Below are 23,876 nucleotides of genomic sequence, written 5' to 3' on the forward strand. Positions count from 1 at the left end.
AAGGGGAGGGAAGGGAAGGGAAGGGAAGGGAGGGAAGGGAAGGGAAGGGAAGGGAAGGGAAGGGAAGGGAAGGGAAGGGAAGGGAAGGGAAGGGAAGGGAAGGGAAAAACAAAACTCAGGTCATAGGGATCTCCCCCTCCACTTTTTGCAATATGTTGTCCTCTCCTGGATTCACTTCCATTCACATAAAGCTTAGATTCCACACTCTTCATTTCAATTCCTCTGTTAGAAACACATTCAAGCCTCCCTGGGTAGCTGGGTATGTGTCCGGGGAAGACCACATGGCCAGCTGTTCTCCTTTCCCAGGCACAAACCTCAGGGAGCAGTCAAGACTGCATTGTTTCACGCTCTACTTGAGATGACAGCTCATATCTTTTCCCTCCCTTCAGACCTTCTGCACCCTCCCTTTCCTGTGCATGCTCAGCTAACAGTACTCCTTGTATGTCACTGTAAAATCAGAAGGCATTATGTGATCTCTCTTATCTCCCCACCACCAAATCTGAGCCTGGTGGACACCTGATCCATCTCCTCCTGTTACAACAGAGAAAGTACTACTGCCCTACCACAGTCTAATTCCTCCACTTTTCCACGGATCCCTCTCTTTGGTCTTGCCAATGACTTGGTTCTTTCTGCCATCCCTTTCCCTGCATTAGCAATTTCCCCCTTTCTGCAAGATCATTTTCTTCTGCATGAAAACATGTTATACCTCTCTTATCTTCTAAAAAGTACATCTGTGGACTTCATATGGCTCTCCAGCTTCACAAACTTTTCCAAGGAGTATCTATGTTTACTGTTTCTTCTTCACTGGACCTTTAACCATACAAACCTGGCTTCTGTCCTCACTACTGTACTATCACTACTTGTGATTAGGCCATGATGACCTTGCATTGCTTCCATCAACATCCATGTCTCAGACTCGATTTTCCTTCACCTCTTGGTCACATGGGGCACAAGAGACTACTCCCTTTCTTGAGTATCCTTTGCTTAGCTTCTAGGAAACTATCATACCCCTGATGGTCCTCCTGTCTCATTGGCACTCATTCAGTTTCCTTTTCCTGATTCCTTCCTGACCCATCTTCTTAACTTTGGGGTGTCTCCTGGTGGTCCCAAGCACTTTTATCTTTTTCCCCCTCTCTAGGTGATTCCATCCCTTCTAAGGTTTGAATACCATCTACATGCTTTGTATCTGTGTTCCTGAATTCTCCATGGAGACCAATCACCAGACATCCAACCTGACAGCTCTAGAAGGAAGTCTGAATCTCAAACTTACCATGTCCACCACTGAGCCCTTGCTTTCCCCTTGTTCAAATCAGTAACTGATACCAAAACCCACCAAGTACTTAAGGCAGAAACCCAAGAGATTTTTTGTGACTCTTCCCTCTCGTGCATCTTAACCAAGTCTACCTTCAAAGCATATTTCAAATTCTCTCAATTCCCACTGCCACAACCCTGCTAGGCACTAATATAATCCTTAGGCTAGACACTACAACACCCTTCTAACTGTCTCATCTCATCCATTTGTACCCTTTCCAACCTCTCTTCCTAAGAGCCATCTTCTAATTGTACACATTGATATGTACAAGTTCCAAACTGAGGCCATAGACCTATATGATCTGGCTCCTGCCTGCCTCTCTTTCTTAGCATATACCACTTCTCTTCCCTTTCTCTCTGCTCAGCCTTGGCCATCTTTCTGCTCCTCAGTACCACAAACTCTTTCCAAATTGGGGCCTATGGCCATGCTATACCCACTGTTGGGAATATTCCTCTCCATGCCCTTTACCCAGCTAGGTCATCCTATCCTTCAGCTCTCTCTGCTACTCCACCTCTCATCCGATGGAGGCCTATGCCCCACAGTCAGTCCCTGTCTTAGTAAAGATTTGTTTGTTTTTAATAGCGTTATCTAGACTAGGATTCTTTATATCTCTAGTTTTTTTTTCTTAATCTGTCTTACCTTAAGTTACCTATGGAGAGCAGAGGGATCAACTCTGTCTTCCTCACTGTTGAATATCTAGAACCTAGAACAGCGTCTGGCATAAAAATCAGTGCTCAAATATTTGTAGAATGAAATGCCAGAGGTGAACTGCTTTTAGAGTAAGCTCTGTATTTCCTGGGTATTATATAAATGATACTAGATGATTTACTCCTGATATATTGAATGATTTGATTCAATTTATATACTAATGTAAAATTAACTACAATTATGACAATTGATCCAAAATTAAAGCCAACTATGGAAAAAGTATGGTTTGATCTTATCTTCACCAAGAATTATACAGTTTGCCATCATGGACAAAAGTTACCCCCAGCAGTGTTCCCCCAGTCAGCGAAAGACACCATGTTTTATTTTCCATATAGATACAACAGCAATTCCTTCAATAAATTATAATTCAGGGAAGAGTTAACTCTTCTCTCTTACCAATAATTTAAACAGAACAAAGAATGGTAAGTGATATTTAATATTATATTTTGTAAAGAGGAAACAGTTGATGTGGCTTAGTGGAAAAGTTACAGAGAAGGTTTTTGTAACCCACCTGAAGCTGGATAATTAATTCCCAGTATACTAGCAACTGGTTGAAACATGTGGGTCATAAAACCAGAAACACAACATTGGCCAAGCATGTTCTGATGTAGTCTGGGTAATCAGAACTGAATTTGAAGAAAAATGTAGATTTTCAAGGCTGTCAACTTAATACTTCCTATTTTATAAATAACATCTTGTCATAAGAAAAATAACAAGTTACGTCAGAGAAGCAGGGGATTTCCAGCCAGTCAGAGGCTCCACTGATTGCCATTTCTTCTCTAAAATATAATTCTGCAGGTCTTCATAGACTCCTGGGCCACGGTAACGGCGAAATATCCCATCCTTTGCACTATAAATTTAAAAAAAAAAAAAGTAAATAAATCCATTAAAATAACAAGGGCTACAGATAATAAAAATCAAAACAACTACTAGTTTTACATGTGAACTTCACTTTGAATTTTAACTTGGCTCAAAGAAGAAAAAAATTATAGGTAGGCATAAATATTAATGTATTAAAGATGAGAAATTCCCAAACAGCAAGCATTACGCATTCTATTTTATCACCGTACAATTTGGGACCATAAGCAAAGTTCTCAGCAGTGTCTAATCTACCAAGTTACTTTTTATTATTTTTGCTATCAGTTGTTTCAATTTTTCTCTTACAATGGCAAAATAATAATTTTTATCAAGCTTTAAAAAATTGTATCCACTTTTCCGAACTTTGGTCATTCAAGGGCCTCTCTTCAAAATTAACAGAACACCTTGTATTTTCACAGGTCCCTCAGTCTTTCTCTGGCTTTCTTGCCATTGTCCAGCTTCCTGAGGGAAGATTCTGCACTGGCCATTTTCTCCCTAAGTATTACTCATTCAGCACTCCTGTGATTGGTGGTTCTGTTGCCCCGGCTCCATAGAAACGGCTCACATTGGGGGTCTCCAATGACTCTGCAACGCCAGATCCATAGAGCACTTTTCTATCATTTCTCCTAGTCTGTCACCAGCACTGTCCACTACTGAACGTCTCTTCCTTCCTCCTTTCCACTGGCTTTTATGACTTGAGCTCTTGGCTTCTTCTTATTACTCTGACCACGCCTGCTCAGTTCCTCACTCCCTGTCCTCGTTCGTAGATGTCCTAATGCTGGTCAACCTATCTCCTATCCTTGACCTATTTCTTGTCCCACTGTATATGTTCTCTCTAGATATACTGCAATTTTTATCTGCCACGATGCTGAGGACTCCACAATATGTGTCTCTAGTCTAGATCTTTCTTCTGAGCTTTAGATCCTGAATTCAAACTATTACCTAAACTTCTCCATTGGGAATTAATAGAGGCACTTCACACTATCTTCTCCATTCTGGTCTATCTTCCAAACTGCATCTTATTCTAATGCCTCTTCAGTAGCTTTTATGAGTTCTACATGGCCCACTGATGGTCATCACAGGCCCTTCCTTCCTTATGGCTAACTAGTCACCATGTCCCAATGGTCCCACCTCCTAAGTATCGACCCCTTCCTTTTCCCCTGTCACTATCTGAGCCTCTCTAGCCTTATCACTCAGGATGATCCAATTGCACCCAATGGGCCAGAAGCAGTTATAGTCCTCAGAAGGTATCTCATTTTCTCTCAGGCTTTTCCATGATAGCTGCTGTATCTGGAAAGGCCTTCTCTGTTCTGTCTGCCTAATCCAATTTCTACCTTTCATATCATTGGAGAAATCTTCCTCTGACTCCCCCTGCCCCCTCCTACTGTCTGATATTAGGTGCCTTTCCCCTGGGGTACTCTGGGCACCCCTCTCTTCTATCAGCTATAATTCAATGCACATCAGCCTTTTTCTCTTCAAACATTAAGCTGAATGAGCAGTGGTTATGGAAAACAACTTAGAATTCCTCATACACGTTTACTGCTTTCAAATATTTTCTAATGTTTTTAAGTTTCTAATCAGAAGATTATTTACACTTACTGAAAAAATGCTGGGAGAGTAGTGACAAAGAAGCGGCCACTCAAACCTACAAGAGGCATAAACAAAAAAGTTAAAAGTGAAACTCCGACTACACCAAGCAGCTAACTTATGTTGTAAGAATAAGCAGCCTTGAGGTTGTTTTCATAGTCACACTATTAAAATCATTCCAATTATTTAATCATTTACTTTTTTTTTTTTACTTAAAGAAATCATATTTTTATCCGTTTTTATTTACCTAGCCACTTCCTGGTCACTGACATACAATTTACTTATCTTTGATACATTACACTAAAGTTTTTTGGCTTATGCATCGCTTGGAATAGTATGGTAGCTGAAGCGATAGGTTGTAGAGTCATGCAATCTGGGTTAAATACTATATTCTCTAGTTACCAGCTTTGTGACCTTAAATAAATCAATCTTTCTGTAAAATGGGTATACTAAAGCCTGATTGAATTGTTCTGAAGTTAGGTTAAATCTGTATGTTAGGTGCTTAGCACAAATTAAAGGACTCAGTAAATTATAGGTATCATTATGTCAGTTAGGTTAAGAAAGAATAAAGAATATGACATAAGATGGATCATGTATAATCTTTGCACAATTATAAAACTTGTAATTTCTGTCCAGGAATTCAATGTACATTATACAGATTTTTTTTCAATTTGTCTTAACAAACCTTTAGTGAACAATAACCACATATCAAATGCTATGCTAGGTACATGTGAAGATAAAGATAAATAAAGCCCTTAGTCACTTATCAAATATTTATTTACTAAGCAACTTCTTTGTTCCAGGGACTGTGATAATGGCTCAAGACACATAAATAAGCAAAAACATGCAGTCTTTATTTTCAAAGAAGTTATAGCCTAGTGGCAGAGGGAGATAATGTAATCAAATAATAATGACCAGAAAGGGATGGGTGGTATCAAGGTAAGGGGCATGCAACAAAAACCTGCATGACACTAAGGGTAAAGAACAGATCCCTGCTCTTTATTTTTAAATCGATAATATTTCTGTGAGTACCAGTTCTGATAAAGAGAAGGAAAGTTGAAGGATCTTCCTGGCCCACATGATAAAATGGCAGATATATCATTTTCACATTCCACATCACTTCTGCCTTTCCCACTGCAGGACTATCTGGATGATATCAAATCCTTATTTAAATAAAGTGGCTCAATTTTTACAGCTCTGGGATGACTTGCAGTTTGAGATATTGAAGGTTTATTTTTAATAACAAGGGATATTTGCTTATACTCATTTTATAAACTAAATCTATATTCAGCAAAATAATTTATTGGTTGATGATGAGTCTTCCCAAAGAAGGGTTCTCTATTTTTTTTTTCATATCCAACTAAGTAACTCTAAGACATCCCTATGGCACCTAAAAGCAAACACAGTATTCTGCAGGCAGTAAAAGTCAATGTTACAAAAAGAAACCTAAACTTCATACATTTATGATTTATATTTTTTTAAAGATTGTACTGGCAGGAACAAAAACAAAAGTGACCTGAGAAGTCAGTTGAGGATTGGAATAAGCATCTCTGTCTACAGGGTATTCTCACCTCTCACAAGCTTGGAACTCCACTCTACCAAGGAACAAAGGCATATTTTAGTGTATTTCCAAATCTAAACTGCCAAGGGAAAAAGAAAAAGTACTGGTGATCCTAAAGACTTGAAAAATTATTACATGTCTTGCTTACTATAAAAAGTTTCAGGGAGGCCTGGGTGGTTCAGCGGTTGAGCATCTGCCTTTGGCTCAGGGCGTGATCCCATGATTCGGGATCGAGTTCCATATCGGGCTCCCTTCTGGAGCCTGCTTCTCCCTCTGCCTGTGTCTCTGCCTCTCTTTATGTGTCTCTCATGAATAAATAAATAGAATCTTTTTTATAAAAAGTTTCATATCTCACTTCTTTCTTAGCTACAGATTTTTATGACCACGCCAAATTTTTTTTTTTACGCCAAATTTTATATAAGGAGAGTTACAATGTTAGGGAATTATGCTTTACTTACATGCTCTTTTAAAATAGAATGCACAAGGATACCTGAGTGGCACAGTCAGCTAAGCGTCTTGATTTTGGCTCAGGTTATAATCTTGGGGTTGTGAGATAGAGCCCCACATCAGGCTTTGCACTTAGTGTGGATTCTGCTGGAGGTTTTCATTCTCTCCCTCTCCTTCTACCCCTCCCACTTGTGTGCATGCACTCTCTCTTTCTCAAATAAATAAATAAATATATCTTAGAAAAAAAATGGAGTGTACAAATAGCATCCCATCATTTCTTCAAATTTCTATCTGGGTTTTATTTTTATCAGATTAAATAGGATTTCTAATAAATTTAAACATCACTTAAGGCAGTATTTTTAACGTGGTCTTTAAAATCCTTCATTTGTTCAAGGTGCTTGGGTGGCTCAGTCAGTTATGTAACCGATTCTTGATTTTGGCTCAGGTCGTGATCTCCAGGTGGTGAGATTAAGCCCCGAGTGAAGCTCAGAGTCTGCTTGAGATTCTTCCTCCCCCTCCCTCTGCTTCACCCCTTGCTCAAGCTCTCTCTAAATAAATACATAAATCAATCTTAAAAAGTTTTTAAATCCTTCGTATGTTCTTGGTCATCATCGGCCATGGCAATAGATTAAAAGTAAATAAATAGAAAATGTATTTCATAAAACATATTAACTTATACAGTATGTATAACAATATTTCCAGATTCATAGGCCAGCTTGCCTAAAGTCAAACCCCACTTCTGCATCTTAGTTTTTATCTGGGACAGTAAATATGAACCATGAGTTTTCTCATAAATGGGCATCATAATTTCTATCTCAGTATTTTTTAGTATTAAATGATTTTATATTTATAAAGCACATAGAATACAGTGTTTGACCACAGTGATAGATAGTCTCTGGGTGTCTTCTTTACCTTTCTGGTTCAGACTAAAAGGATGTTCATCCCCAAAACTTTTAAAATAAAGGGTATGAGAACTTTATGGCTCATTGTATGAATTGCTGTGCTTTTTCCCTAACTATTGTACCAGAGTACAAGACCATCAGTTAAGGTTAAAGATTATTAATAAACTATAACACCTCAAAACTGCTTTCACTTACATCTGTCAGTATTTCTTCAAATGACAACCCATGCAGAATACTAATAATATGATCATGGCATCTAACTCAGCTCCGAGTTCAGTTTGCTGTCTGGAATAATCCACTGTCACTGAGGATGTATTTAGGACAGTCAACAACAGAATCGAGAACAACCAAAGTAGTTCTAACTATGAAACACTACTAAGTCCTCAAAGATCTGACACCACAGGAAATTCACCTTGACTAAATGTCATTTCTGAGAGGCTAACAAATGTCAGAAAGCTTTGAGTTTCATGTCATTGCTCCAAAAATGTCTTCTAACCTTTAATACTGATGTTATCAAGTATCAAGGGAGTCTTTCAATTACCTGAAAAGTTCAAACATGACCAACTTGGAACAGAGAAGCACCATCTGAGGGTGTGGACTTCAACGTTGAAAAACAAGGCTAGCATGGACCTTACCAATGGATTACAACAGCAGGGCAGCAGCTCACTGCAAGGCTGGCATAATGATTCACTGTGAGAAACCTCAGAAAATGTAGAAGAAACAAGCATACTCTTCAGCCTTTAACTAAGAAAGTTTGACCATGAGGTCTCCCAACATTTCTGCATGTCTTTTTTACTTTAAGAGAAACTTCTACTTTAAAATGAAGACTGGGGGATCCCTGGGTAGCTCAGCAGTTTAGTGACTGCCTTCAGGCCAGGGTGTGATCCTGGAGTCCCGGGATCGAGTCCCACATCAGGCTTCCTGCGTGGAGCCTGCTTCTCCCTCTGCCTGTGTCTCTGTCTCTGTCTCTCTGTCTCTGTCTCTCTCTCTGTGTCTCTCATGAATAAATAAATAAAATATTTAAAAAAATGAAGACTGACTGCAATGTAAAAAGGGCATTAATCCAAAATGCAGGACAAAATTTAATTTCTTATTAGCAGGCTTATCTTAAACACGTATAGCAAAAGAAAGAAAAGAATTAAAAGATTAGAGAAAGAAAAATTATATCAGGGAAATATATTTGGATACACAAAAGCACAAGAGAAATTTTTTAACTTCAATATTTAAAAAATTGTTAATAGTTGCTAGCTTTTGTTCTATTATAGCTGCGTTACTTTGGGCATGTTACTTAACCTCTCTGAGTCTTAGTTTTCTGAATAATATAGAGATAAATAGTTCTTTCTAGGGTTGTTATGAAGCTAAAATGTATTAAAGTGTCTGACATAATTATAGGTTGAAGTATATGTTTAACTAAATGTTATTTGTTATTACCAAAAGAGTAGCAGAAGGAAAGCAATGAAAAAAAAGTAGAACAAATCTTACCTGTGAGATCGAAATAAAGTTGTCACCATAATACAAAATACTAATTTTTAAAATTATAAAGTTAAAATATGAACACTAACTGAAGACAGTAAAGTAAGTTTGCTTTTGCAATTAATTAGTGGTTTAAACACAATGCTTATTCTTGGCTGTGGTAGAAGTCTGGTATACCTCCAGTCTAGTGAAATAGCCATCACCCATGGGTGCTCTATGCTGTTTTCCTGTCCTTCACAACTAAGCTCATCTGCATGGAACAGAACATTCAAGTACATGTTCATTACATTTAATTTCCCAAAGAACATGCAACTAAAACAACACGTGGTCTATGTAGTATTAAGTAGGCAAGGTTATGTAATCTAATCTAAGGCTTTGCTTTTCCTTGACTGCTACATCTCAACTGTAAAATGGAATGTATAATCCCCAATCTTTATCATTCTGAAAACTTATTTTCTGTTCAAACTTCTTTTAAAAAAATCTCTTGTGATATACCAATGGAAGAGTTACAGGCATAACTAAAGGCTATGCAGAAACACTTCAAAAATTCTTGCTTTCATTTCTTTTTAAGTTTTACTTGCAGGAAAAAGAAATGAAACTATGCCTTACTGCATTCCTGCCAAAGCAGCCATAATGAAAGAATATGCTAATGAAGATCTATAATCAAATATAAATCTATACACAGAAATATCCAGTAAAGTGCCCAACTTGAGGAAAAGTGGTATCATCTCAATGATACCCCAACTGCTCATTCAGGATGTTAGATTCTGTAAAAGCAAAGTAAATACCCAAAGAGCTTTCAAGTAGAGGGACAAGTTGCCCCAGAAGCTTGCCAATGAGTTAGTACCACATAAGACATCCCCTCTTCATTTGGCTACCAGAACCCCTATTCCTCCACCTCCTTCCTACCTCTAATGCTGCTCTTTTTCCTCTGCTGGAACTAACCTCTTTCCTTCTAAATGATAGAGTGCCCTGGTTTTCAATCCTCAAAACACTTCCCTAGTACACCCTTCCTAGGTAATCTCAATTATTCCCCCCACCTTTTTTTTTCCAAAAGATGTTGTTTATTCATGAGAGACAGAGAGAGAGAGAGAGAGAGGCAGAGACACAGGCAGTGGGAGAAGCAGGCTCCCTGCAGGGAGCCCGATGTGGGATTCGATCCCAGGACCCCAGGATCACGACTTGAGCCAAAGACAGATGCTCAACCACTGAGCCACCCAGGTGTCCCTCTTCCTCTCCTTTCAAATACATCCACAGCGATGATCCTCAAATGTGTATCTCCAGCTCAGCTCTATTTGGTTTTCTATTGAACATGTCGAACTTCAACCCTATTCCCAACCTGCTCCTCCTTTCATCTTTACTATCTTCTCCTTTCCATCAAATGCTACAGGCCAATCCATCGGGAAATCCGTTTGGATATTCCAGCCAAATGTAGCATCTCAACTCCAGTCACTCATCCCTGCTGCTATTAGTTCAAGCTACCATAGTATCCATGCTGAACTATTGCATTAGCTTCTTAACTTTTCTTCTTGCTTCTACTTACAACCTCCTACAGGAAACTTTTCATGTAGCAGCCAAAGCAATTCTTTTAAAATGTAAGCCATACATATCATGTCACTCTCTTGCTCAAAACCTTCCAGTAACTTCTTTCCTATCATACTAAAATCTAAATTCCTTCTCATGGCCAACTAGACCCCCATGGTCTGGTTCCTAGCTACCTCTCCAGCTCTGCTTATCTTGAGTACCCCACTGGCTGTCATATGGTTCCTCAAATAAGCCAAGTACACTCCTCCCTGCATGTGCTCTTTGGTCTGTCTGTAATGCTCCTCTCCTACAGCTTATTGAAATTCACTTCCTCAATATGTCAAGATATCTAGTCCAACAGTCCTTCCCTAGACATCCTCTTTAAAATAGTGGCTCCTATCATTTTCTAAATTTTTAGCTTGCTTTCTTTTTCCTCTTAGTCCTTACTACCACCAGACACTCTTTTCCAATTTACTCTTATTACTATTTCCCTCCTTCACTAAAATGTAGGCTCAATGGAGAGCCAGGTCTTTATCTTCCTTACTCACTTGTATCATGTATCTCTATCACTGCTATCTAGAACAAAACCTGATGCATAGTAGAAATGCAAGTATTTGTTGAATACATACATTATTCTTAAATCCTTTAAAAATATTGACAGCATTAGATTTGTTTGGGTTTTTTTTTTAAAGACTTTATTTATTTATTCATGAGACACAGAGAGACAGGTAGAGACACAGTCAGAGGGAGAAGCAGGCTCCCTGCAGGGAGCCTGATGCAGGACTTGATTCCAGGACCCTGGGATCATGACCTGAGCCAAAGGCAGATGCTCAAACACAAAGCCACCCAGGGACTCCAGCATTAGATTTGTAATTCAAAATAAAATAAAATAGTATAATATAAAGTGAAATATTCTTTAGGCCACTCAGTCATGTGTTGGAATTTTGTCTCATAATTTTAATTTATGAATTGCAGTTTTTAAATTTTTATTATTTAAAAGAATTCTAAAATTATACTTTAAAAACTTGCTTATTTCCTTATTTGGACTTTGTTTCTTCATTATTCCTAAAAAAATACTAGACCAAAGGTTTTTTTCCTTCTGCTTTGATAAATGTTTCAAATATATATAGCTTACATTTACATAAATTCTAGGAGTCAATGATACATTTGTTTTTAAAATATTTCATTATAATAAATTTGTCTCTATATCATCAAAAAAGCACTCCATCCATTCACAATGGAAAAAGTAGCTGTAAATCTACATTTTAGTTGGAAAGATGTATTCAGTTAGCCTTCAGATCTATGAATCCATCACAAAGGTAATTGTTTAATTCTTTTAATTCAAATCATGCTGTGAATTCACGGCAGGTATACCAAATGACTGGATGTGAATAGGTCAGCTACATTTCTAAGAAACTCATCATAAAATATATCTGGTACTCACTGTATCAGTTCACACCTGATTTTGTTGGACTTGAACTACAAAAACAATTTCAGAGCAAAAATATAATTGCAATTTGATGTGCAAACAGAGTAACTCATTCTAACAGCTCAAACCACAAACTAATAAGTATAATTGTCCATTTCTAAATAGCAGATGGGCAGAAGTGGCTTTGATTCAAATGATTAGAAAGGCAAAAGCTTGAGGACTGATGGCTTTAACAGAAATCTCTCTCCAAGGGTTTGTCAACACATCTTAACAGACACCATACATTTTGTAGTCCAAGTAATTGGAAATACATTTACATTGTGTTTTTGCACTCACAGTTGTTACAGGAGTTACAGCAATATCCTTTATAAAGGGATACAGGAGATAAAAATTGAATGTAGACAGGAAAAAAAATAACCAATAAAGTTATTGAATCAAAACACTGAAATCTGGGATCCCTGGGTGGCACAGCGGTTTGGCGCCTGCCTTTGGCCCAGGGCACGATCCTGGAGACCAGGGATCGAATCCCACGTCAGGCTCCCGGTGCATGGAGCCTGCTTCTCCCTCTGCCTGTGTTTCTGCCTCTCTCTCTCTCTCTCTCTCTGTGACTATCATAAATAAATAAAAATTTAAAAAAAAAACATTGAAATCTGAATCACAAAAACCCATCTTTTCTTCTCATTTTATATACAAAACACAGGTTGGGTTTTTTCTGTTTTTTTCTTTTAAGACTTTTTTATTTATTCATGAGAAACACACAGAGAGAGACAGAGACAGAGACATAGGCAGAGGGAGAAGCAGGCTTCTCACAGGGAGCCCGATGTGGGGCCCGATCCTGGATGCCAGGATCACCACCTGGGCCGAAGGCAGGCATCCAACGGCTGAGCCACCTAAGTGTCCCAAAACACAGTTATTTTTAAACTACAAAAACAAATTGCATCTTTTCTGAATTTAAAAGTTTCATTTATTTCCCTCTTTCCTTTGAAAAATCACATCATTAACAGCTAATAAACGTAGATGGAACAACAGAATTAGAAATTCACCATTCTGAAAAAAAAAAAAAAAAGTTCACCATTCTAGAACCCACTATGAAATATCTGATTCAAAAAAAAAAAAATGTGATTCAGGTAAGATCATCATGGATCTTACATCTCTTATAATCTCCACAGATTATTTCCTAATCACAAAGTAGGGTCTTTTCTTTATAATGGAGATGTTTATTGTAATCACCTTAACCAAGTACTCAAACTCAACATTAATGGTGATAATATGTGTCTTCCGATGGAATACAAGTTAAGTCAAAGGATTACCTATAAAGTACTCTTGCCATAAACATCTAGCCTGAATCATGCTTCTAGACCAAAATTCAAGTTTGCAGAAAATATAAGAATAAATTAAATGTTACCATAAAGACATACCTAGGCAAATCCCTGGCCTGTTCTCTTAAGAGTGTCAATGTCATGAAAAAAAGAGGGGACTATTTTCCAGATCAAAAGAAACTGAAAAGATGTAACTACTAAATTCAGTTAGTGAACCCTGACTAGATCCTGGTTCAAAAAACTATAAAACTATATATGAGAAATAATTATAAAGATTTCAATATGCTGAGGTATTGAAGGGTAAAGTATCATGTGGTCTACAAGTGATTTTCAAATGACTCAGCAAAATAATAACAATATAAATATAAATATATATATACACACATATGTAAATACAAACATACATACATAGACCCAGATATGCCAAAATGTTATCTGTTGATTGTGGGTGGTTAGTTCATGGTCAATAAACTCAAAATCCTAGTCTTTCAACTTTTCTATAAGCTTCAAAAAATTCAAAATAAAAAGTAACAAACTTTTGCATTTAATGTTCAACTTGTACAGTACCTGGTTCTTGAATGACATCTACTTTTCCCACACTGATCTGAAGTACTTCACCATTCTTTGCAAACGTCTCCCATTCTGAATCGGTCTGCTGGCAGGATGGACACCAAGGAGCATAACTGTAAAAGAAAAATAGCCAATCAATATAAACATCTGAAAAAAATCTATAAAACAAAGTAGGGAAATAGTGCATTTAAATTTAAAAAAATAGATTCTTAACTAAAGGGAAGAAGTAAGCTTTTCCAAAGTTCCTTGATATAGAAAAACAGAACCATATTTCCCCCTAGAATTTAATGTATGAATATCAATTCTCTGGGGAAAAATAGCCAAAATTTAAGAAGATTTTCACAAATTACTGTAATATATAAAATACTTTATTTCAGTGTTATTCTTACAATGGACCCAAATTTTACTACTTTCCAGATAGCTTTTGATTTATGAGGATGAAACTGCTTGAGTATCCCACTAAGGGTGACAGTCTTCATAAGGGGGTCTTAAACTAGCCATGCCAGTTTCAGATTCATCAAAGTGAGATCTGAGGGGTAGATACCAGAAGATGTATTGCTAGTGGGTCCCCCAAAATATGAATCATTTCCATGTGGCAGTTCTGAACCATGTGGAGAAAGTAGAAGCTATAAGCCAAGCCTACTCCACACTTTCTTAAATAGGGGAGTTAGAAAAAGTACTTGGGCCTTCAACTAGAACTCCACTGTTTTATTCTTTCATTCAATAAACATGATCTTAAGCACCATGCTGAAAACTGAGGCTACACCTATGAGTAAGACAGACATGGTGCCTTCCCACTCCTTGTGGATTCTATCATCCACAGATGAAAAGAGGTAAACATGGGAGTAAGGACAATCCAAGTGGTAAATGCCATGATTGAAAATATGGAACAGATGCTATGGGACATTCAGAAACTCAGTGATCTCAGAAGGGCCCAAAGAGAAAGGAGCATCTGCACTAACATCTAAAGAATAATAGCCAGAGAGGGGTCAAGGAATGTTCTAACCCAAGCAGAGAGAACAATAAGTGTGAAGACAAAGTATTGACAGGACAGGATGAAAACATCATCCACAGCTTTAAAAATATTGTATAAGGAGTCAGGACTTATTCAAAGCTCCATGACTGATACCCTAAAAAAAGTAAGAATCATGATCAGATTTACATTTTTGGAAAAGTCATCTGGCAGCTCTGTGGATAATGGATCAGGGAAGGATAAAATAAAAGCAAACTGGAAGGCTGTGCTGTCCTCCTGTTTTGCTAATGGCCTCACTTTGCCTCCCTTGATGCTAGAAAACATCATAAATGGGCCATAAAACTCTAATGTGCTCCAGGATTTCACATGCAGATGTTAAAATAGGAATCCAGAGAAAACTGCTGTTTAGAAAGTATAGTGAACAACATCTCTTGCAGTCTTAAGCCCCTATACTCATGCATATGATCTTATTTGGAATAAAGATCATTACACACATAATCGAATTAAGGACCTTGGGGTGAGATATCCTGGATTTAGGGTAGGTTCTCATAAAAGAAAGAAGAAAGTGTGACACAGAGACACAGGAGGAAGGCCATGTGAAGATGCAGTCAGAGATGGTTGGTATATAGCTACAGGCCAAGGAATGCCAAGGCCTGCTGGCAGCCACAAGAAGCTAGGAGAAGCATGGAACAGGCTCTCTCCCAGAGCCTCTAGAGGGAGCCAACCTTGCCAACATTTTGACTTTGCAATTTTGATCTCCAGAGTTGTGAGAGAATAAATTTCCACTGTTTTAAGCTACTAAGTTAGTGACAATTTGCAGTAGTCCAAGGAATCTATTACAGAGATCATTTGAAATTAGAAGGAATTGAGATCGAATATGCTTTATGGAAACTTTTAAAAGTGTTGGTAGAGCTATGCTTAATATAAAGTATTGTGAACAAACAATAGCATGCACTAGAAATCCATTTTAAAATAGAACACAAAAGGAAAATTAACATTTACAGGACATCATCACAAAAATACATTAGTACAAATGGAGAGACATTCTGTTTTGCTTAATAATACCCAGAAGAAAAAAAGCAGTAAATAAAATTAATTAATCTCATAAAATAGAACAGGATATTCCAGGAAAAAAAAAATCACCAGACACTTTGAATAATATTTTGGGATACCATCAACTAGACATATTTTTAAAATCTGCTTAAATCTGTTTAAATTATACTTTAAAAAAAATCCCCAACTCAATTCAAAATGCTGAGGGAAAAAATGCAAATATATTTTTTAAGACTTGATATCACTGAATTATTTATGTACAATGGGTGAATTTTATAGTATGTAAATCATGCCACCAAGGGGTAGAGGGCAAGAGACAAAGATGAATCAAGATTGGAAATATGCTGATACAACTACAGAATCTGGATGATGGATTGATGTGGGTTCATCATACTGCTCCTATATTTGTTTATGTTTGAAATTTTCTCAATAGATAGCTTTTGTTTATTGTTTTATTGAGGTATTACTGATATATTACATTAGTTTCAGCTACAACATAATGATCAAATACATCTTTCTTAAAGATTTGATTAAATGGAAAGATACAGCAAGTTCTGGATGGGCAGGCTCAGCTTTGTGAAAATGTTGAATCCCTCCAATTTATTTTTCATTTCTTTCCATTCCTGAGTCATTTTTACAAAATGTGGCATCTATTATTTCTATATTAAGAGAAGAAAGGCATGGGGGAGGGAAGTAGGAAAGAATGTCTGCCAAAAGAATAAAACAAACACACACAGGAAAAAATGCCTTAGGAAATAAAGAGGAAAAATGTTAAATGATCAAATTCTATAACAAGATTTAGGCTCAAAGGTGCTGTCAGGTCATCATTTATGAACCCTTTTATCTCGACCTGAGCAGGAGCATGTGTATAGGTACCATGTAACACTCAACGCAATGATGCATACAAACCAACTTTTCTGAAAAACAACAATAACACACAGAAAAGGGACAATATTTTGATCTTTCACATTATGAAAGCGTACGCGGGGTTAAAAAGTCAACATAATGGGGAGGTTGCATTTACTTCAACACAAATATTTAGATTGGGTACAGCCCAGGAGAGAGAGGGCTGCCCAAAGCAAGGCATGCATTTCACCAGCCAGATGCCAGAAGCAGTCAGACTTCAGCACAATTGTTCATCCTCTCTAAGGATTCGTTCATACATCTCTAGAAGGGGCTAGGAGAGTCAATTCCAAGAATATTCTAAAAAGTCATTAATCTTCTCATTACAGCTCACACTCTAATCCCTGAAATCCCAGATATATGGAATAAAGAACATAGGCCAAGAACAATCTGCTGACATCTTTGAACATGGTTGATTTTAAAAACATATATCTTGTGCCAGGTGACTTTGACACTGAGGCTGGATCTGAGCCCTCCTCAGAACCCACCATAGCCAGAGATGAGTCGGAGAGCCTAGCCCTGGCCTGGAAGTCACCCGTCCCCAAGGCCAGGAAGCCAGGGAGGAAGCCACCAACCCCTGGCCTGGAGAAAGCAGAGGCAGCCCCTGAGGAAGGGGTCTGCGGTGCCTCACCCGCCCCTGCCGCCAGCAACTGCCCCCAGGGCCCCATACTAAGGGCCTGCTTCCGCAGCCTGCGAGAAACTGCCTGGCTCAATGGCCTGGCACTGCCCACTTGGGGCCACAAGGCCACAGGGCCGGATCGGCCCATGCCCCAGCCACAGGCGCTGGGTGACCAGAGCCATCCCCTGTAGCGCTGGTTGCTGTCTGGACAGCTGCCATGTGGGGTCACCCTCTGTACCCCTACCTGCTATAGGCCCAGCTGCCCAGGGCCAGAAGCGGACATGCCCTGGGAGCTTCTCCTCTCACTGCCACCCTCAGACCCCATGGGGCTGAGAGCCCCCAAACTTTTGAGGGCCTTTATTATTAGGACAACTTCCTGTTTCTTCCTGAGAGAAAGCATGTGGGCTTTGGAGCTCAACAGACTTGGGCTGAATCCTGGCTCCATTGTTCCTTGCTGTATGACCAGGCAAGTCACTTCCTCCTGTGAGCCCTCAGTTCTCCATTTGTAAGATAGGACAATGCAGCCTACCTCACAGGGTTGTTGTGGGGGTGATGCCTGGCACACACCCATTCAGGTTTGCTCTCTGCTCTTTCCCCAGGACAGGGGCCTAGATCTCAGCCAGGGCCTGGGATAGGAAGCTAAGGCGCAAGCAGAACCTTCTAGAAAGTCTTTGTGTGTCATAGGTTATTTAGGGTGGTACAGTGTACAGTGTGGATGACTTATACTTCCTAGAGTCCTTTCCCAGGAAAGCCTGGGACTGTCCCCCAGCATCTGGGATTGGGCCCTGACCCCCAGCCTGGAGCTCCTTGGGGAAGCCTGCCCCTTCTCTCCATCGCTACAGGGGGTGCCAGGATACAGCATAGGGCTGGCATCCTCATTCTGGGTCTGCTGCTCTTACCTCTGGGGGGCCCCAGGCCGCTCCTGAATCGACATCCATGACTTCCCTGAGCTGCCTCCTCCACCCAGTGCATTTTCCCAAGAAAGTCGTAAGTTTGCTGAAAGCCAAGAGGCTGCAGGGACTCAGGGATGAGATAAGACAGGCTGAATGACAGCCCAATCCTGGGAGGTCTCCGAAGATCCAGACTGGTGGCCTCGGTCCTCCCCAAGCCAGAGCCCCATCAGTCATGCCTGCTGTGAGTTACCTCCTTGCAGAGTGCTAAATTGAGCCAAAGGCTGGCAACCTTGGCCTTTGGCCTGGCTAAGGTTTGGAAGAAGGCTGTGGGTCCTGGAGGCAGGCCATTAAACATTAAAGCATTTGGGTTGTTTTGGGGAGAAAAAAAAGAAAAAAAAAAAACATGTATCTCTTCATTAACAGGGCAAAGCATATACCTAGTACAGTAAGTGCTCAATAAATAAATGAACAAATTTTAAAGAAAATTATAGTCTTTGAGAAAAGACACTTTCTACCTATTTTAAAAATATCTGTATGGCAGATGATACTGGGACAAGCAGTTGGTAAGCTTTAGGAAAAAAAAGAGAGCATTTTATTATTTAGTACTTCAACAGGCATCAGTGTATTAGGTGAAAGTTCTGCCAGAGGATTCAATAAGATCAACTTACAAATTAACCGTGTGACTGTGGCAGGTTAGTAATCACTCCATGCCCCAGCTTCCTCAATTGCAAAATGGAATAGTAACAGCAGCTACTTTAGAAGGTTATTGCCCCCAATAACTTATAGATGATAAGATTGCTCCTTATAACTTTAGATGACTTATAAAAGCAGGCACACACTAAGAACAATCATTAATATCAATTACATTTGTAAAATACTGCTTGGTTTCCAAGACATTTTTATGATGCATTAGCTCGTCTGAACCCTACAACCTCACTGTCAGACAAGGCAGGTTTAAAGGACCTTGCTTAAGGTCATCTAAGACAACACAGAGCAAGAACCCAGATGGAGGTATTTATGTGATAAAGTCTCCAAGGAAAATAGAGCCAGAGAGAGAGAGAGAGAGAGAACCAGACAGAAGGAAAAAATTACCAAAAATAAGGAAGAAGTTTGCAGTACAATAAAATGAGTTCTAGGTCTTTTATGCTTTGTTTTCCTAGGCCTGTTGCCTTTGCATTTAATGCATGGACATATTTATTACTACATCAGTAATTATTATTATTTTTTAAAGATTTTATTTATTTATTCATGAGAGACACAGAGAGGCAGAGATACAGGCAGAGGGAGAAGCAGGCTCCTCACAGGGAGCCCCCCCTGGGACTGGATCCTGGGACTCCAAGATCACACCCTGGGCTGAAGGCAGGCGTTAATCGCTGAGCCACCCAGGGATCCCCTACATAAGTAATTATTAAATCTTGCTAATTTCATCTTTTATTTTTAAAAATCCCAGTCTCTAATCTCTAGACAGGCTATTACGTAAATTGGGATTTTGGTGACAGTGATCCCCAGACATAAAAATGCTATCGAGGTAATATTAGATATTCCTTTTTTTTTTTTTTTTTAATGTAGCTGCTACCCACTGGAGACTGGGACTATGAGTGCTATTATTCTGAGATTTAATCAGAGCTGTTTGTGTTGGAGTACACCAACATCATTCACTAACTTAGTGTGTTCTTTTGATGGTAGGAATAAGTCAGCTCTGAGTCTCTGGTGTGGGAAGTGGTCCACTGCTGTTTCAGCTTTTTAAATTATTAGTATTCTTTCACAACTAAAGGACTGTGATTTAGATAGTAATTTAGAACCTACTAAAGGAAAATACCGTTAGAGGCCCAATGAATACAAACAAGGAAACTCAAGACTTTCATGTACTCATGCACTCTGTCTCTCTCTCTCTGTATGTATGTGTGTGTGTGTGTGTGTATATATATATATATAAATGCAATTTATATGCACATATACATGAAAAAAATCAGCAGAAAGGACCGGACTATGTCCTTCATTTATATTATTTAAGACTAGTTCATAATGTCAGCCTTCTAAGAACTATTAGAGTTATCTGTCATAACTTTGTTCTTTAAATTAATCCTTCTTTCTTGTAAGAGCCTCTAAGAGGAATTAGAACCTTTATAATCATGTAAACTATACAACAGTATCTTTCCTGTTTAAACTTTTCCCAGGTGGCAGCAGTATAGAAAGTCAGTAAGCTGCATAAAGACATGCAAAATACATTCCAGATAGCTAAAATACTGTTAAATTATACCAACTTGGATATCAATCCAGTGTTTTTTGGCCACTCCTGGGAAACACATTTCAAAAGCATGTTTTCTTGTCATCCATGTCCATATTTATGCATTTATCACACTTACGTTTCTGCTATATGCAAGGTGGTTGAAAGCCCTTGTTACTTTGATTGCATGAGCCAACTGAACTTGGTGTGAGATTTCATTAAATGTACAAAATGTTTCAGAGAAAGGAGTTACTTAAAAACACTTCCTAGAAATAAAATTTTACTAAAAGTACATTTTTATTCCCCAATAATGGGCAATTTATCTTCTTCTGTCTTGGCTCAAATTTCACATATTCTCTCAGGGAGAGAGTGCACACTCCCACACATTCTCTTTTCTTATCCTTGCAGAAAGGAGACGGACAACGACTGATACAGCAAATTTTCACTTAGAACTTACTTTGACCAAAATGCTCAGAAGAATATGTGACAATGAAGATGAAAGAGGTACGCTAGGTTCATCTTTCTAGGGCTTAAAACATGAAACTAAATCAAAATGTCAACAGATAATGACCCACCTACATCAAGTATTATTCTTCTCTCTGGAAAATACAGAAAAACTCTTAATGATCCAAAAGTTGGAAGGCTTTTATTTAATTCTATTTCTTTAGAAGATCATTTCTAGGCCATTTTATCATAAAATGTAGAGGAAAAATAAAAATTGATAACTCTATGAAACCATACCTGCAAAAAAAAAAAAAAAAAAAAAAAGAAAAGAAAGAAAGAAAGAAAGAAAAAGAAAAAAGAAACCATACCTGCTAGAGAACATGGAATTCACTACCTGCTTTAGAATGAACACTCCAGGAGCACCTGGGTGGCTCAGTCGGTTAAGCACCTGCCTTTGGCTAAGTCATGATCCCAGGACCCTAGGATGGAGCTCCATGTCCTCTGCAGGGAGCCTGCTTTTCCCTCTGCCTCTGCCTGCCACTCTCCCTGCTTGTACTCTATCAAATGAATAAATAAAATCTTTAAAAAAAAAAAAAAAAAGAAAGAAAATGAACACTCCATGAAGCCAGTAATTGGTACATCACTTATAACTAGCTAGAACAGAGCCTGTCAGGTCCTAGGCCACAATAAGTATTTATTATATTAATAAACAAGTGGGAGATGATAGTGACTCTTCTTAGTACCTAGGATAATATATATAGATAGATGTTTCCTTCAGTGATGTCCTTGAGGAAAGTCTTGAGCAAAGGAACAATCAGTCTATTATTCATTCATTCACTTAGTCAAAGTATTTATTGAACACCTAGAACTTGACAGTTGTCAAGGCTCTGGAGATAAACAGGAAGAAGAAAAATTTTGTCTTCTACTGAAAAGCTAATTGTCTAGAGAAGGAATTAGACAAAAACCTAGTGTTGAAGCATATAAATTAATAATTACAAGCTGTGGTAAGGGCCATGCTAGATACAAACAAGGCAAAGTGAGAATATTCCTGGGTGGATGGTGTGCACAGAAGGCAGAGCACCTGTTTAAGTGTGAAAAGTATCAGGAATGAGCATTTAGCAATAATGCTTTTCATCTGGATTTCTACAGATGATAAAACCATGGGTGGGCCTCTGAATCCCACAGGGAAAAGGCTTCCTTTCACGTGGCTCATGGTGCTGACAAGCTGACAGCCTAAGCATGAATCAGTCAGCCTCTGTGTCTTCCTCCAGCAAACCCTCCCACCCACCCACTTCCCAACCATTCTCCTGGGCTTACATCAGGAACTGCAAAGTTTGGGCCTGCATTCTAGCTCTGGCCCTGCCAACCACTTGCTAAGGATCTGGCCTTGACTAAAGCTTTAACCTTTTCGAGTTTTCATCTCCTCTAGTAAAGGAGAATGTGAATGAGGATTCTGTACCAGATCGCTGGGCTGATCAAATAAGAGCACATTCAGGACATGCGATGTAAGCAACTTAACGGTTTACTGTGACTGAAATGATGAGGATAGTGGAGGGGATGTGGATAACCCTTCGTGACAAACAAAATCTAAAATCAAATACTTCTAGGTTCACTTATGAGCTATTAATTTGCATGTTTTTAAATACCCATAACAGTACCCAGTGCAGTGGTTTCCAATCGGAGACATTTGGAAATATGCATAGGGGATGGAGATTGCTGAATTGTTTTGGTGTCACATGAATACTAGAATGCAATGGGTAGGGCAGCAGTGCTAAAGGTTCAGCAACGGACAAGCAATCTCCACGTATCAAAGGGCTGTCCAACTCAAGATACCAATAGTGCCTTGATGAGAATCACTGTGGAATGCTTGACAGAATGTTTACATTCAGTAAACATTTGCTACATTAAATGAATGTTATATCTGCTATATATTTCTTTCAGAGCACAGTAGACAGTCCCTTAAAAGCAAAGAATGTAGCTCATTCATTTCATCTTCTCAGATCTCTAACTCTAAACCTGAAATATAACAAGTATTTAATGACTATGTCTTAAACATTCAATCAGTACATCAAGATAATCTATTAAACTGCAAAAAATTATAACTATTTGTCAGCAACAAGCTAAGGCAATGACGCTGAAGACATTCTCTTCAGGAATAAGAAGGATTTGGGGGAAAAAATCACTAAATTTCCTAGGGAAATAAATGATTCCCTCCATCACTATGACTAATTTCAATTTTGAAACATGATTATCCCAAGAACAAAGTTAGAAAAGGTAGTGTTTTATAAAGATCTATATGCATTACAGAAGTAAATTAACCCAGAGACATACTTTGTCTCTGGATATCAATTTTAAAGTAGGCAGGTCAAAATTAAGCTGAGTGGAAAGCTACTTATTTCTCTGGGAGGAAAAACCACCAGAAAAGTATATGGAATGTGTACTGTCCTTTGTCAAAGGAACAAAAGTACTATTTTCAAAGGAACCAAAAAAGTTTAAAATAGCAAAAAGTTACAAAGTAACTGAATGGATAGTACAAAACAATGGAAATAGAGAAAAGGAAATATCAGAAGATATTTTAAAGATTATATAATCTTTCCGATCCCTGAGAAAGAGCAAACTTTTCATCAGAAGTTAAGAAAAGCACAGCAAGCCAATGATAGAGATATGGCAGAAATAGTAATAAAGTTATAAAACAACATATAAAAGCAAACAAGAAGAGAGAAACTGAATATACGATAAGCACTGAAGAAAATGTAAAAGCAATGGGATAAATTTTCAGATTTTAAAAAAATTTCAGAAAGTGAATTACTAAAAATACATTTTAACTCATATTGCTCCTTATCAGGGAAGTGCTTTTTTTAAAGTGAAAATTCAGGGGCGCCTGGGTGGCTCAGTTGGTTGAAGGACCAACTCTTGGTTTTGGCACAGGTCATGATCTCAGTGTCCCAAGATGGAGCTCAGAATTGGACTCCACCTTGGACTAGTCTCTCTCCCTACCCCTCCCCCCTACACACATGCATGCTCTCTCTTTATCTATCTCTAAAATAAATAAATAAATCTTTATTAAAAACCTG

At 38.4% G+C, this 23,876-nt stretch overlaps 1 protein-coding gene across 1 annotated transcript in view; it reads right to left on the reverse strand.

Moving 5' to 3' along the window:
- Window positions 1–23,876, reverse strand: part of TMX4 (thioredoxin related transmembrane protein 4) — a 54,205-nt gene that overhangs the window by 27,033 nt on the left and 3,296 nt on the right. Inside the window, exons 2-4 of the mRNA XM_041732764.1 lie at window positions 13,688–13,803; window positions 4,478–4,523; window positions 2,742–2,870 (exon numbers count right to left, since the gene is read on the reverse strand). Coding sequence (XP_041588698.1) covers window positions 2,742–2,870; window positions 4,478–4,523; window positions 13,688–13,803 — 291 coding nt within the window. The remainder of the gene's footprint in view (window positions 1–2,741; window positions 2,871–4,477; window positions 4,524–13,687; window positions 13,804–23,876) is intronic.

Source organism: Vulpes lagopus, chromosome 18 (assembly GCF_018345385.1).
Source record: "Vulpes lagopus strain Blue_001 chromosome 18, ASM1834538v1, whole genome shotgun sequence".
Taxonomy (NCBI): Eukaryota; Metazoa; Chordata; class Mammalia; order Carnivora; family Canidae; genus Vulpes; species Vulpes lagopus.